The sequence below is a fragment of the Siniperca chuatsi genome, linkage group LG11, assembly GCF_020085105.1.
Source record: "Siniperca chuatsi isolate FFG_IHB_CAS linkage group LG11, ASM2008510v1, whole genome shotgun sequence".
In the NCBI taxonomy this organism is placed as follows: domain Eukaryota; kingdom Metazoa; phylum Chordata; class Actinopteri; order Centrarchiformes; family Sinipercidae; genus Siniperca; species Siniperca chuatsi.
The window spans coordinates 13651153-13665157 of NC_058052.1; the positions used below are offsets into that span (position 1 = coordinate 13651153).

The window sequence follows — 14005 nt, forward strand, 5'->3', positions numbered from 1 at the left end:
TACCTGGAGTCAGAACAGACCGTCTTGGTCAGTTTGAGTTAGCAGAGGGAGGAATAAAAGCTAAGGATCACAACTCATGATGAAATTAAAAATGATAACTTGGCATGTATTGACATGTACCCTGAGACTCAAATTAATGTTTGAGATGAAATGACATGTGATATTTCAAGCTTGATATGTGACACATCACATTCTAATAGGGGTTGTGGATTTGTGAAAACTTTGATTACTGGTCTCATCAGTCATCACAGGGCTTTATGAGTAGGAGAGTGGCAGAGTGATTCAGACTCAGGAAGGTAATAAACAACTCCTGAGTCTCAACCAGTGGAGTCCGCCTGACATCCACTTTGCCACCTTGTGATATGCTCACCGGGGAACTTACTCTCAGCCTGATAGATATCATGCCACAGAGTCAGACCGGGCCAATCTGCCCAAATCCTTAGTGAGCAGCTGAACAGCAGAATCAGGATGGCAAAGAGAGAGAGAGAGAAAAGGTTTTTGTGATTGAACTTTGCAGCTAAATAGATATCCATATGTAGAGAGATAATCCAGCTGTGCCAGCCAGCTGCTCTCACAAAAAAACCTGGCTTGTTATTGTGGAGTGTTTTTGTAATTGTCCCTAAAAGTTGTTTTGACATTTATAAGAGAAAATGTTTTGCAAGGATGACCAATTATTGTTTTAGGGTGACAGAAAAATGTTAAAACTGTTTTGTTCTTGAATACAGAAATCATTGTTTGTTATTGATAGAACAAGTCATTATGATACATACATACAAAAGAAAGGTACGTCAACCTTTTAATTTGACAGCAAATGGTGGTTACGTAACTTGTTTTTTTGTTGTTTTTTTTCTTTAATATGAACATGTCAAAATAGTTTCCCAAGGCAACTAGATTAACATGTCCTTGTATTCTTGGTTTTGTATGCACAGTCTTCTGTAGGTGCTGATGAGTGCTACATGTATTGTCATATTGATTTAATCTGTTGAAAATAGCGTAACATGTGAATTTAAGTGTGGAGTTTGGAGGAACATTGTCCACAGAATAGTACAGATACTTCTAGGGCCCACAATAATGAGAGAGAAGTGAAAACTTTGTCAAAAAGTAGGGCTGATAAACAGGAGAGGGTGGTGTAAATCTCTGAGAGGCTGAGAGGACTCCAACTGACATGATGGACAACGTGCCTCAGAATAAATCAGTCTATCCTCGCAAAGCATTTGCTGAAGTCTCAAATGTTAAGAACCCTTTTAAGTTGTACCTGATCTACTACATTTCCAGATCAAAAATGTTGCTGTGACAAACTGCAGCTCTGATCAGGTTTGCTCCATACTTGTCTCATGATTTTAGAGTGGCTAATTAAGATGAGTGCATTGATGATTACTTTTCATTTCATATCAACTGGTTTGTGTGATAAACACATGCTTTGTTGTTTATTGTGGTCTGCGTGGAATTACAGAATATGTTGAATCAACATCTGAAACAGTCTGAACAACATACTGTATACATGTATTTATGTTTACCTTTGTACTGTACTTATGTGTACCTTCCCTGTGGAGTTTTCTTTTTACCTCTAGTTGTGCTATGGAGCTGTTTAAGTATTTCATACATTAACACGGGTGTAGTAAGTCAATAAAGGTATGAGTGTTTCATATGCTGCAAGTAAAATACTGTATATTTGTGAATATGTGCAAGTGATTTAAACTTAAGAGCAAGTCATTTAAAGCTTTTTTTACTTTTTGGGAGCAAAGAAAAGGAGCCTTGTTTTCAGCGTTTGTACCATTGTACAACTTTGGTAGAAACTCCTGGACGAATGAGGGACTACACCGTCCCATTGTGCAACTTTGTTTATTCAATGGCGTTGAATAAAAAGATTTAACAACACCGAATGTTGCAGAACTTTCTAAGCCCTTTCCTCAACCCACATGTCATCCTTGAGTGAAGGTGAAAAGAGAGAAAAAAGAGAAAAAGAATAATCAAAATTGTATAATTTTGTATTGTTTGCAAGTTTTTTATATATAAATACAAATCTTTCATTTGTGTGTGTTTGAGCAATAAGTTTGAATTAGGTTCTACACACCCCCTCATACTTTTATGGTGATTATAATGTCATCAGTTGATGCATTGATAAGTGAAAAGCAGAGTTGCAGAATGTCAATATGACTATAGTACTTTGGTGCTGCCTGTGATGCTCACTGTGCCCATGTGTTTCCATGGGCACAGCGGTGGAAGACACTATAACAGGAGTGAAGTGTGATTGGCCCCCTACTCGTTGTCATGGATACCAACAACCTAACATTGCTGCCTGGAGAGTCTGAGAGTTTGTGAATGACAGAGGAGGACAAGAGCTATTATGTGGAAGGAGTTAAGAAGAAGAGCTTGTTTTATTATTATTATGTCCTGTTTTACAGTTGGAATCACATGTCAGTTAGTCTAACATATATTTCTACATAGTCAAACTATCTTTAATCCTGCTGGCAGTGATCAAAAATACTCATTCATCAGTTCCTGAATCAGTCTTAAGTTGATGTTTGCAAATACCAAAACAAAAGGTATTCTTTATATGAAAGTGAGGGGTTAGAATCGTACTGTATTTAACTAATAAAAAATCCTGAATCCTGCTGCTTGCCCAAGAGATCCTAAAAAGTTTTTGTTTTTTTCTCCCTGAGAAGTAGACCAGAACTAGAACTAGATTAAAAGCTGCTCTAAAATGAACCATGTTTTAAATGTGGTTAACAGATAAATGTTTGTCTTGTTGTAAATGTGTCCAACAACAAAATGGTAGCTCTCTAAGCTGCTGAATTCAAGCTCATGTCATTAGCGACCATGCAAGATATTTTTAAAACATTACTTCAACATTCTTGACTTTGATTTTGTGTACACGTTTGCCATTGAATTACTGTATCACTGTGAGGTCCACATTTATTTGTGTCCTTTGTGGGTACGGCCGGGTGCAGACGCTGGACGCTGTGAGCACATCAATCAACTGCACCGTTTCTCCAAGAGTCCCTTTGAGGTGGAGTAGGCTTTACTTTTAGGATTTCTAATCAGGTGTGAATGACCAGTCAGTAGCACACCTGCTCTGCAAATGAACACACTTCATATATGCTCTTATAAGATCATCCCCATAAGTAGGATGCCTGCATACCCATTTTTCTCCAGTTGCATTATGTATACCTTTTATCAAGCAGACTTTCATGTCATTAGCCTGTAAGTTTCTTTATAGATATAGAAGTTTATGTATAGCAACAGAAGGATATAAAGCTCAGAGCATACGGGAAGATATGGAAGTCCTTTATTACAGTTTTTTCTCAAATCATTTCATAATATTAAAATAATATTTTCTTTAGAGGAGAATGAGTTACATAATATGCATGACATTTGTTATACTACAAAGACCCTTACCGTGATTATTTGTGAATTCAACAGCCTGTCAGACACTCTAAAGGCCATATGCTTTTACATTCCTAATTCTTTAAAAAAAATCAAGGCCACATCACAGTTTAACTTTCTCTCATTGCTATTGGATGCTTTGCACCAATTGACCGTTCGCTAAACCTGTCCCCCAAACACCGTCCCCCATACATCAACATACTGATTAATAATATGAACAATAAAGCATAAAGCTAACATTAACCTCTGTTTTGCTTGTCCAAGTATGTAAGCTACGCAGCCAATCATGAGATAATTCATTTTTCATCATTATACTTATAATACTGGGATTAACTAGCTCACTGCAATACAAGAACAATGCTGTTTCTTTTCTTACATCAACTGGTGACAATGCTGACTTTTTGCCCGGGACATGCAGCTTTAAGGGGCAAGTATGAAGACGGTTGCAATAGCTTTGGAAACCTCCTCCCCCCACACCTTTCCAACGTCAGTATTGGGGCGAATGTGTCTGACAATTTCTGTAACCGAAGCAGACAATCCAACATTCACACCCACTTCACGCTGTGATTGGTCAGCTGTGTGGAGGTGAGAAAGTAAGCAGAGTTTGAAATCATCTCTCACACTTTCTTTTTTTAATCTTTACATAACTATGTATGGCCAGGTGCAGCACTCTGAATGCCTTCCAGGAGAGACTGTGTGAAAATGATAATTACCGTAAATGATATCACATCTCCCCCCTCTCTACGACTGCCTGCTTTTCACCCCACCTTCAAGTGTGTTCGGATCAGGTATAAACACTTTTGCTATCCTGTTTTTTTTCCAGCATAACCCAGGTCTAACGCTGCATTCACACATACAGATACAAAGCAGTCTCTGGCCTCTCATGAAGCTATGGCTCTGTGTGTGATTTGTGCTGAGTCATTTACATACTCTGCTCCAACTGGACTGTTGCGCTCTGACATAGCGGCTGTACTACACACAAGTAAGTTGTTCATTTCTAGTTGTGCCATTTGTTTCCTGAGAGAATAGCTTTTTTGTGGTACGCATTGTTAAAACTGTTTTAAAACAACAAAGGCGCCCAAGCTGGCGAGACTGATCGCAATTGCAGCCCTGTGTCTGCGTTGGAAGCGATCCCCACTCCACTAGTGAAGCAGAGAAGTAAACAACTCCGTGCTTTTGTTTCCTTGAGAATTAAAACAAGCTGATTCGAATAAAGTTGAGCTTTTTTCAACTTACCCTTGTAGTGTCTCTGGGCTCCTTTTAAACTTCTGTAATCTCAGCGGGCAGTGCCCGGACTGCAACGCCAGGTCCCACTCACAATAAATAGCAGCCTATCGCTGTCAAAGTTTTTCAGTCCATATGTTTGAATGGCCCGTTAGCCTCAGTCTTTTAGCACAATGTCATTTATGTAGCCATCAAGTGCATATTTAAGACCAGTGTTGTGCAAGTTCACACCTTACAAGAGCTAGCTCAAAGATCAGTTCACACAGATTAAAATGAACTAGTTCATGTTCATAGTTCACGATTTTGAATTTTGAACTAAGTTCACAGTACCAGAAAATTAACTAGTTCACGTTCATTTCTTCCGTTTTTGTCCGTTACAAAATGCTGTGAGTTTGACTTGGGTGGAGTAACTTTGCGGCTCGTCTTACTCTAATGATTTGTTGTGAACATCATTCACTCGCAGATATTTCCAAACACTGGTCAGATGCTTCAGCTTGCTGTGTCTTTTCAAAAATCTGTGACGCATCCCATTCTGTAACCCAAAACACTGGCACACTGGGTGCCATAAAACACAGTGCGTGAGTGAACAACGCTCACGTTCATTAGTTGCAAACGGATAAGTTCAGTTCACCGCTCACCAAAAACATAAGCACGTTCAATGAACAGCGCTCCTTGAGTGCGTTCATGCACAACACTAACTAGCTTTATTAGCTAGCTGGTTACAGCTGATACAATCTGCCAGCAATGGTTGTCATTTCAGATGGCAAAATGGATGGTCGCCAGCTAGAAATAAGAAGCCTGCTTTTGTCTACCTCTGTGTGAAATTAAGGATCCATTGTTTAAAAAAATTACAAAGAATTTTGAGTGGTAAATCTGCCACCACTTATCACTGTATAAGTGTTAATGTTTTAAATATGAGTCTGCAAAGCTTCCATCCGCCCCTCAGTTGGACTGAAAGATGTTGAAGCATCTTTCACAGGGTGAGTGATCTGGTCTTCAGGCTCTGTAATCTGCAGGTCACATACTGAGAATGGAGTTCTTCTTTCAGGTTTCCTCTCCTCTCTCAATGTTTGGCCTTTTGAACTTGTGTAAAACTCTTTTCCTGCCTCTTCAAGGTTCGTGTTTTCCACCTGAAATAGAGATAATGCACTTATAGTAAGAGAGGCCAGAGGAAAATGCAACAATTATGATTGTGCAATCTTCAACAGTTTCTAGTAGTTGGTTTCCATCTAGACTTCCATTTGGACTGATTTCAGCACACAGTGAAAATTAGTTCTCCCTGAGGCTGCTTGGGGTTTGCACTGGGATGAATATTCATTGCGTATTTGATTATAATTGACAATTATCTTTCTGGATTGGATGATGACTTCAATCACCTGCTGTCATTCTGTATTTGCTCCATTTGTACTAAAACTAAAAATCTAAAATCTTTTACAATTGAAAACAATTTTCTCTTTTGTCAAAAACACTTTCTATTATTTCTTTGTCTAAAAATATTAATGCTTCACCATATTTATTTATTTATTGGTGTATTTAACAGGGACAGAGCACATTAATAAACATTGCTGTACATGCGCCAAAGTTAGCCAAAAGGCTATTTTTTATCTGTAGTCCCCGGACAGATGTTACAAAGTCACCCTAAAAACAGTATATACAACATTGTGCTGCATTAGACACAAATTGAAACATGCAAAGCAGAAGCACAGATATAAAAAGCACATGCAATATATAAAATGTATAAATCACTCTGGCACAATAAAAGCAAAGCCTCAATAAAAGACATACATGAGGACAGACTGGCAATAGCAAGATAGCGGCAGGTGACAGCAGGCAGCAAGAGACGTTCACAGCACAGACAGACTGAGGACAGTAAGGTGCAGTTGAGATTAAGTTCTGACGGAGCTACGTGATAATTGTTATTGTATTTGAAAGATAGCATCTTTGAGATGCCTTTAGAGCTTATCAACATAATTTTGATGCTCCAAACTGATGTGACATTTGTATTGAAAAAAGCTGTGACAGAGCCTGAGAGCATGTGCCGTATTGAATAGTATTTCTAAGTGTTTAGCTTTTTCTGCAGACAGAGCACTTTGAATATTTGGAAATACTCCACTTCATACAGAAGCTGGATGAAAAGATCAGTATATCTATTTCATTACTCTGTGTTCAGTACAGAGCCTGGTCCAAGATATGTTTTTCCCAGCAAGTACACCCACTGGATGCAGCAGACAATGGTTAGCGTAGCTCCATAAAAGTTGCCTTACAACTCCAAAGTTTAATATTTACATGTTGCATCTTGACAATCTTTAACAAAACATGGGGGTTAACAAGTTGTTGCTGGCTTTATGCCTAAAAGACTAAATTAGTTGTATTTCAGTGTCTTAAAATGTCACATGTTATCATATAAGTAAATGATGGTTAAAGGGCACAATGTGTAGAATTTTAAGTTTTCAGACTTTGGAGCCCCCAGTGGTAGCATCAAAAAAGACACTGTGGCAGAATATAAATGCCACACCCAAATACACACAACAATTTTCACGAGGATTGTCTAGTTTTTGTACACATGCTAGCTTTGGTATGGTTAGATTTAGGCATTTTAAATTACTTTGTTAAGGTTATATAAAGATTGTGATCAGACTGTTGTGTTTTTGTGTGTACATGATTTTCGCTTGTGTTTGTGCATTTTTTATTGTCATTTATGTTGTCTGTTATAGAACATTTGACATCAAGAACTCTGGTCTGATCACTGACTCAATTCGCGGGCCACTTAACCAGTGCAGTAAAGGCTAGAAAGGCTAGGTCGTTTCTGTGTTCAGGTCAAACTAAGGTCTGCAACTTCCCTGCGTATCAAATGTAGATTTGCCATGGGTAATTTCACACTAATAATTAATCATTTCTGCTTATATTATTCTTTCACATCTTGTTTTTTTTTTTGTAGTGAAAATAATTTTTTAGTGAAAGACCTTCAGCTTTGTTTAAAACCTAAAAGTTGAATGCTCAGAAAAGCAGAAGCAGCCATTTAAAGATCGATTCTCATATTTGTAACACATTGCACACACCACCATTATCCAAGTTTCTTGTTATTACTCTTAATTATTAAGGAATTTGTGCTCACATGCAATCCATTAGTTCGCAATTATCCATAAATAACCCAGTTATTTTCATGCTGGGTACGCTCATCATTGCCACATAATTTAATTCTACCAAAAACTAGAAAAGACACCCAGTGGTGAAATTAAATGATCTAATTTTACTGCTGAGTTGTTGCATTTCATCTGCTGTGATTAAACAGTTCTGGAGTCTAAAAAAGTTAATTTAATGTGTCATTATGGGTATATGTCAACCCTATGCTACGACTTGTCTAAGGCATCAAATAATTAAATCTATCGGTTGAAAAAACAAAGCAGCCCTAACGCAGATGTGTCACTCAATATTGACAGATTAGAGCAAAACAAAACAAAATAGCCGCAGGGGTGCCAACATTTTTGTACAAACACAATGTCATCAGAAAAAATTGAAATATGCTAAAATCACATTAAAATTCATATCTCATTTGTAGTAAAACGACACGTTGTGGTTTTACAGGGAGTTATGTACTGGACTATTTCTAGACTGGGCACAGTGACTTCCTGGAGTCTCCACAGGCTGCTTGGCAACCTCTATGTCATTATCAACGTGTCAGCGTCTCAGTTTATGTACCGATTAAACTAACAAGATTAAATGTGTTAATTGGTGAGCTTTATAGGTGCTGGTAGGCAGATTTTGTTACCGGTGGACAGAGCCAGGCTAGCTGTTTCCTCCTGTTTCCAGTCTTTATGCTAAGCTAAGCTAGCCATTTCCTGGCTGTAGCGGCATATTAACTGTATTGAGAGTGATATCGATCTTCTCATCTAACTACATCCAAAGAAAGGGAATATGCGCATTTCCCAAAATGCGGACCAATTTCTTTAATGATCACAATATTATATCACACACCCAAAATGCATATGCATGTCTTCAACAAGTGTACACAGATTTTGAAGTTTCATACAAACTTTAAGCAGAAATGTATGTTGGCATTTTGGGCAGTAAATGATTCTGCGGCATTTGAGTGCAAGAACAAAACAGTGTCAGCAGCATGCAAATTAAAATTCCATCACCTGAAATTGAATCAACATGAGCTGAAATTAATTAATGATTACCTCACTGCATAATGTCGACTGTAATGACTCAAAGATCTGAGGTTATCTAGCAACAGCAGTATAACTCACGCACAGTCGACTGTTCCAATCTACTGAATATAAATGTTACAGCTCATGGTCCCTAACCCTCTGCACATTAAGCTAAATATTCCACCAAGATAGCCCTGGAAATAGCTACCAATCTCTGCATCCAAAATGGTGCTACTGGCTGCATTTCTAGAGGTAATGGCTGCCTTTCAGAGGGAAAGCAGTGTTTTTAGCATCAAACACGTCAAGAGAATTGACATGTAAAAAACCTCTCTGTTGTGGAAGATTGTTGAAAGTGCGCACCCACTGACATTAAGGTTGAAGTGATCGCAGTCTCATCTGTTCTTTGTATATCTGGAAATCTGGCTTGACTTGAATCACATGTTCAACAAATGAGCAATGTTCAGGCTATAATTTTGCATACAGCTCAGTATTACACAAGGAGCTTAACCTTGTGGATTCCATTGTCGAAGCTTTCAGTAATAATTTGATAGTAATTTCGTAGCTGTGTTATTACTATTGAGTTCCAAATATTTTCTGGTATTTAATCACTTCCTTTCACCGTGTGGGAAAAGGAGCTGGGAAATGAAAACTGGCATGATCAGGGAGTTTGTATTAAGGTTAATGTTCATTATAATATTGATTTGGAACAATTGTGTCTGTGTAAATTCAGTAAATAACACAAATACAGTGAGAAAAGCAGAACGCTCCCATTAATTCTGTGGTTGTTGCATTGCACCACCTGATTTAAAAACATAATTCCCTTTTGTGCAGTCCAGCCCAGAACCCTATGTGCTCTTTTCTGCAGTTTACAGTTGTATGCAAAAGTTTAGGAACACCTGACAATTTCCATGATTTTCATTTATAAATATTTGGGTGTTTGGATCAGCAATTTCATTTTGATCTATCAAATAACTGAAGGACACAGTAATATTTCAGTAGTGAAATGAGATTTATTGGATTAACAGAAAATGTGCAATATGCATCAAAACGAAATTAGACAGGTGCATAAATTTGGGCACCCTTGTCATTTTGTTGATTTGAATACCTGTAACTACTTAGCACTGATTAATTGGAACACACAGTTGGTTTGGTGAGCTCATTAAGCCTTGAACTTCATAGACAGGTGCATCCAATCATGAGAAAAGGTATTTAAGGTGGCCAATTGAAAGTTGTTGTTCTCTTTGACTCTCCTCTGAAGAGTGGCAACATTGGGGCCTCAAAACAACTCTCAAATGACCTGAAAAAAAAGATTGTTCTACATTATGGTTTAGGGGGAGGCTACAAAAAGTTATAAGCTGTCAGTGTCCACTGTGAGGAACATAGTGAGGAAATAGAGGACCACAGGCACAGTTCTTGTTCAGGCCAGAAGTGGCAGGCCACATAAAATATTGGAGAGGCAAAGGCGAAGGATGGTGAGAACGGTCAAAAACAGCCCACAGACCACCTCCAAAGACCTACAACATCAACTTGCTGCAGATGGTGTCACTGTGCATCGTTCAACAATTCAGCGCACTTTGCACAAGGAGAAGCTGTATGGGAGAGTGATGCGAAAGAAGCCTTTTCTGCACACACGCCACAAACGGAGTCGCTTGAGGTATGCAAACACACATTTGGACAAGCCAGCTTCATTTTGGAATAAGGTGCTGTGGACTGATGAAACAAAGATTGAGTTATTTGGTCATAACAAGGGGCGTTATGCATGGCGGCAAAAGAACACAACGTTCCAAGAAAAACACTTGCTACCCACAGTAAAATTTGGTGGAGGTTCCATCATGCTGTGGGGTTGTGTGGCCAGTGCCGGTACTGGGAATCTGGTTAAAGTTGAGGGTCGCATGGATTCCACTCAATATCAGCAGATTCTTGAGAATAATGTTGAGGAATCAGTCACAAAGTTGAAGTTACGCCGGGGCTGGATATTTCAACAAGACAACGACCCAAAACACTGCTCAAAATCTACTCTGGCCTTTATGCAGAGGAACAAGTACAATGTTCTGGAATGGCCATCCCAGTCCCCAGACCTGAATATCATTGAACATCTGTGGGGTGATTTGAAGCGGGCTGTCCATGCTCGGCAACCATCAAACCTAACTGAACTGGAGATGTTTTGTAAGGAGGAATGGTCCAAAATACATTCATCCAGAATCCAGACACTCATTACAGGCTATAGGAAGCGTCTACAGGCTGTTATTTCTGCTAAAGGAGGCTCTACTAAATATTGATGTGATTTTTCTGTTGGGGTGCCCAAATTTATGCACCTGTCTAATTTCGTTTTGATGCATATTGCACATTTTCTGTTAATCCAATAAATCTCATTTCACTACTGAAATATTACTGCGTCCTTCAGTTATTTGATAGATCAAAATGAAATTGCTGATCCAAACACCCAAATATTTATAAATGAAAATCATGGAAATTGTCAGGGGTTCCTAAACTTTTGCATACAACTGTAGATGTGTATATTTTACCATCTCTCATGGCTGTGTATGACAAATGGTTTGGTTGATAAATTGCCACACATTCATCTATTCTCTTGATAGCTCTCCAAACCTGTTTCCCTTCGTCAGCCCCCTTTGCTTGAAAAGTGTTGGTTAAAAGTTTATAGTTGATTGTTGGTTACAATGAACGTTTATGGTGACAAACAGTTGAGAAAAACAATGAAATCCTCTCTAACCACTTTATTTGTATGCGAAAACATTCCGCTTAATACACTGCTTCCAGGTCTTCCAGCAAGATGGCAAGCTGAGCAGAAGAAACTTTCTAAAGCTCTCCAGTTTAAGTTGTTGACAATAAGCGGTTTGGAAACATGCCAGAATCTTGGCAGCTTGTGAAGCAAAAGAAATTTGACAAAGCTGGCTAATGAGACAGGCGATGTGATGAAAAATCGAACAAGGGTAGAAGAGAAGGGAAGACGGCTTGCTGCAGCGAAGCGTCCAACTTCTTGGGAATTGACTAACTTTTAACCAAAACGAGTAAAATTATGTTTGACAGCTACACTGGAGAGCTGTAGGTCATGATATAGAAGGTATCCAATTTCTTTTAGTTATAATGAAAACAGGAGTCTGTTACCTTAAATAAGGCAGTCCGCATTTTCCCAGCATCACATTATTATTATTGAGGACTTTATTTGTTATACCTGATAAATATTTGGAGTAACTCAACAGAGACACTGAACACTATACTTGGTTTGACACTAAACTATACTGCCAAATCTAAAATTTTAGAATTTTAACCCCTTTGTGTATTCCCTTATGGATCTGACTCAGGGACACTGAGACTGTCTTATTATATTTCTACTAACAAAAATGAATGCCATCAGAATAATTTTAAAAAGATGCTATAGTCGCATATACTTTCTACATATAAGGGCTTTGAAACTGGTATTGACCTCTGAGTCATTATTGTTTAATTAAGCAGAAATGAATAAAAGCGGGAGGGTTCATAGCTAGATAGGAAAGAGATATTTAATGAAAGCTTACTAAATTATATGAATATATATATAAATAGTTAAAAAACTAAACTCAAATGGTAGAATAACAAGGAAATAACGTCTTGGGAAAAATATAAACACCTAAAATACAAAGCAAGAGAATGCACAGGTAATTATTATAAATGTTGTCATTAAATCTTGTATTAAAACACCTGTCTATCAGTGTGGGACTGACAGGAGGTTTCAATACTGTTTTCTGAAAATTAGTCATGGAACTAATACATTTGCTTATATTTGGATCACCTATTTTACCCTTAATCGGACTGATTCTGATGATTTGAATGGCTGACACACATACACACAGAGAAAATAAAGGCACAAACAGACAAACACTCACACTCACGTGACAGTGTGAGAAGTTCAGGAGCGGGATATGTGAGCACTGTAGAGTGGTTTCTTTGAAAATCAGTGCGTTTGTTTTGTCTCACCACAACAAACCTTTTCATCCCATAAGCCTGTGTTCAGGCAAAGCAGGGAAACCCACCAACAAGTGTGGCTAATTTGGAAAAATAGACATCAGTATATTGGGAAAAAGGTTTACGAAGACGTTGGGATAGAGGAAATTGTTTTTAGAAAATTGCATCGATTGCTCAAACACAATTAAATCTCTCACTGAAACCTAATGTGGTTCCCTATTCCCTTTGCAGTCTTCAGTAAATTAGAAGACATTGAGTTCCTGTTAAATCCGTTCCCAAGGTTGAGAATGAATCACGGTGCTCAAACTACAATTTAATTTAACCATTTGTATTTTTCTGATTTTTTTTTCCTTTTTCATGTCACTGATTAAATAGATTTTATGATGTGATAAATATGAAATTGTATATTATTTGTCCTTTACTAATACCACTGCTCATTTAATTTAATTTAGACATACTTTGGCAAAAATCTAGACGTGTTTGGAACATAACAGGCACATAGATGGACAGCAGAGAAGTGGATTATAGTTTGAAAAGTTTCTTTAGTCATTTGGAACTTTTTTTCTGCCTTGAAAACTTGTCAGAGTTGGAGTCCTCTGTACCTGTCATGAAATTCATCAGGCACTTCTCTTTTAACAGCCACATTTTAAGCCCATGAGGAGTGTGACTGATACAAAAAAAAGACTGTGTATACACAGTAATACTACATGGGTTTGAAAACAGAAGACACAGAATCCTGCACTGTAATATGAACTAATGCCACCAGCATACCTTTTTGTTGTCAGTTAAGGTCTGCTTGATGGCAAACTGTCTGAAGGGGTTTGGATGAAATTCTTCTTCATCCTCCACTGTCAGTCTTGGAATGGCCGTCATTGGGCGAATAACCCCGGGCTTCGTCTGAACAGAATGGTTCAGAGTTTGACAGCAGAGAGGAATTCATTCTCATAACTTTCCAAGACACTTTACATTATCATTGTTGTTGGAGTTGCAGCAGGTCAAATAATAATTGAATGTTTACCATTTTAGGATCCATAAGGTTTCTTTCCACACCAGTAGACGGGTGCAAGCTGCTCAAAGATGCCTGAATAAACGATGTGGAAGAAAAACAATAGTTATCAGTGTCTCTCACAAAACTGAAATACCAATAAAAGAAAGCACTTGAAGTACTGCAGGTTTTATGTGGAGGCGAGTATGTATGAAATGATCGAACCTCATCTCTGGAAATTTTGTTAATTAAACAAGATACTTTTATTATCCAAATAAATGTGTGCATGAAAAGT

The 14005-nt window shown here is 38.0% G+C and overlaps 1 protein-coding gene across 8 annotated transcripts in view; it reads right to left on the reverse strand.

Annotated features, from left to right (window-relative positions):
- Nucleotides 1–3267: 3267 nt before the first annotated feature.
- Nucleotides 3268–14005, reverse strand: part of LOC122884548 (muscular LMNA-interacting protein) — a 29572-nt gene continuing 18834 nt past the window's right edge. For 4 of the 8 annotated variants that reach the window (XM_044214606.1, XM_044214608.1, XM_044214605.1 and 1 more), the window contains 3 exons: nt 13744–13806; nt 13497–13622; nt 3268–5741 (listed from right to left, as the gene is read on the reverse strand). In XM_044214606.1, coding sequence (XP_044070541.1) covers nt 5520–5741; nt 13497–13622; nt 13744–13806 — 411 coding nt within the window. In that variant the 3' untranslated portion in view covers nt 3268–5519. The remainder of the gene's footprint in view (nt 5742–13496; nt 13623–13743; nt 13807–14005) is intronic. The other 4 variants (XM_044214611.1, XM_044214610.1, XM_044214609.1 and 1 more) reach the window with 2 other exon arrangements.